General features: G+C 41.6%; 1 protein-coding gene across 1 annotated transcript in view; it reads left to right on the top strand.

The window, feature by feature from the left end:
- The window catches only part of LOC119336804 (cell division cycle protein 27 homolog B-like), an 11276-nt gene that overhangs the window by 600 nt on the left and 8093 nt on the right, over window positions 1–2583 (top strand). Inside the window, exons 2-4 of the mRNA XM_037608880.1 lie at window positions 959–1074; window positions 1152–1261; window positions 2475–2542. Of these exons, the coding sequence (XP_037464777.1) occupies window positions 959–1074; window positions 1152–1261; window positions 2475–2542 (294 nt within the window). The remainder of the gene's footprint in view (window positions 1–958; window positions 1075–1151; window positions 1262–2474; window positions 2543–2583) is intronic.

A 2583-nucleotide genomic window follows, 5' to 3' on the forward strand; every position in this document is an offset into this window, starting at 1 on the left:
GTTAGATCGGGCGTTGTGCTGGCGTGCGGCTGCGGCCTCACTGCGGGTTTCGCCTGCGCGATTCGATTTAGCGTATATTTTTGTACTCCCGAGGGCCGCGTGAGCTTGGGCGGTGGGATTCGGGCTAGGGTTTACCGAGTCTGAGCATGCACGTCTTTATCTAGCTGCCTGCGAAAATTGTTTGAATTCGTTTGTAACTGGAGTAGCGCATATGATTTCTTAACAGTTAATGAAGAATTTATGCTGTCGTTTCGCATACTGGCAGGGAACTGTTTCACAGTTCACTTAGGCGATTTTAGGGGTGAATAGATACAGTAATGTGTTATGCTCTATGGTGATTTTTTCCTTGTGTAAATCTCTAGGTAGCAACTGTAGAATTTTTGAGCTATCTAGTAGCTTAGATTAGCTAGTATTATATATGATCCGTCTTTTCCTCTTCTTTTAGTAGCTGAGCATGTGTGCTTAGTTATTTGTTTGCCTTTCCTGCAGTAGTTTATTGTGTCTCACATTAAAATTTTAGCAGCGATAAATCTGAAGCTAGCTCAGACATACACAATGGCCTGACATTAGCTAACTCTCTATTGCACGATCTAGAATATTTGCTAATGTGGAGGAGAGAGGAGTAGGAGAGAGAGAGAGAGAGAGGATACAATGGACTCTTAGAGCCTGTTGGGTTCTCTCCATTCGGCAACTCCCCTCCTGGAGCGGCACATAAGGCTCTAACTCCATGTGAGTCGGTAGTGCGGAGCAGAGTGGTCTGCAGTTTGATTTTGCGGGGCGGAGGAGCGGGCTGCATGCTCCCATCTCTACTTTGGTAACGACAAATGAGATGAGCGTCGGGGGTTGGGGGGGGGGTGGTGAACAGACAAATGCAGATCCAACAATGCCAAAATTTGAGAGATAGCACCTTTTTCTCAAGAGATATATACCAAAACCATTTTCTAAATCAGTTTGCAGGTGTATATTGTACTAAATGTGCTTGCCCTTCCTCCTGTGTACAGACCAATGTGCAATTGCTAGCGACTTGCTACCTTCACAACAACCAGCCCTATGCTTCATACCACATTTTGAAAGGTAATACCATTTTTCTGTTTTAGTTGCCAAATTGTTTTGAGTGCTTTTTTGGTCAGCGTTTCCTATATGCTATGTAGGTAAGAAGCTGCCGGAGTCTCGATACTTGTTTGCTATATCATGCTTTCGAATGAACCTACTGCGGGAAGCTGAAGAAACTCTGTGTCCAGTCAATGAACCAAATGTTGAGGTATATAGCATGGTTGTGAACATGATGTGTTTCCCATGCTTCTGAAAGTATCTCATGCAGTGATCGTAGATTTGTCATAAGTTTGCCCAAAAACTCGAGTTTCGTTCTGAACTAGGGGTACCATGAAATGTTACTGGTTCTAAGAAAGAGCATTTGTTCCCTGCTGTCTCGTAATTTCCAGAACTGGAACTAGAAAAATGGATCTATTGCGTTTTCGACGATTTATGCACTAAGAACTTTAAAGCCTATAACTTAGTACTACCTCTGTTCCAAAATAATTGAATTTCTGGGTTTGTCCTAAAACTTGTTTAAGTCTGACCAAGTCTAAAGAAAGATATATTAACATCTGGAACATCAAATTAGTCTCTTGAGATTCTTTATATGAAATATGTTTTTGTACTATGTGTATTTGGTGTTGTGGATCTTAGCACAATTTTTTTTACAGAGCTACTCCCTCCGTTCTGAATTACTTGTCGCGCGTATGGATGTATCTAGATGTATTTTAGTTCTAGATACATTCATTTCAGCGACGAGTAATTTGGGACGGAGGGAGTAGTCAACTTAAGCAAGGATGACTTAGGACAAACCTAGAAAAAAAAAGGGCAGCCCGGTGCATGTAGCTCCCGCTTGCGCAGGGTCCGGGGAAGGGTCCAACCACTTTGGGTCTATAGTACGCAGCCTTTCCCTACATTTCTGTAAGAGGCTGTTTCCAGGACTTGAACCCGTGACCTCATGGTCACAAGGCAGCAGCTTTACCACTGCGCCAAGGACAAACCTAGAGCTTAACTTATTTTGGAATGGAGGGAGTACATTCCAAAAGTTAAATTTGAAGAACAGTAGACCCTTTTGATACTTATTATTGCTTGTTGAAGCAATTGTACCAACTATGCCATAAATGGAATTTAGTTGTGTAATTTTATATTGATCCCTTTTAGTTATTACAAATCGTGGATATGATAGATTCTGTACCAGATAAACATTGACAGTGTGTGATTAATACTATTACTTGACACTGCATGGGATGGTGCAAACTGCCCAGGCATTCTTTTCCTTCTCTTATATTGGGGCATGACATTCTTCTAAGATTGCTGGCGAACTATTTTATTCTACAGGGGTGAAGTAATGGCTAGTGAATAGAAAAACCAGTCACATCTTTGCCTGCTTTATATTTTTGGCCACATTGTTAATTACGTTTTTTTCATCCTCTGTATAGGTTCCGAGTGGTGCGACAGGACATTACCTTCTTGGACTAATTTACAGGTCCGTTATTCATGTGAGAACTGAACTGTGTTCCGTGTGTTTTTATTTGTTAGACATGGTTC

The sequence above is a fragment of the Triticum dicoccoides genome, chromosome 7B (assembly GCF_002162155.2).
Source record: "Triticum dicoccoides isolate Atlit2015 ecotype Zavitan chromosome 7B, WEW_v2.0, whole genome shotgun sequence".
Lineage (NCBI taxonomy): Eukaryota > Viridiplantae > Streptophyta > Magnoliopsida > Poales > Poaceae > Triticum > Triticum dicoccoides.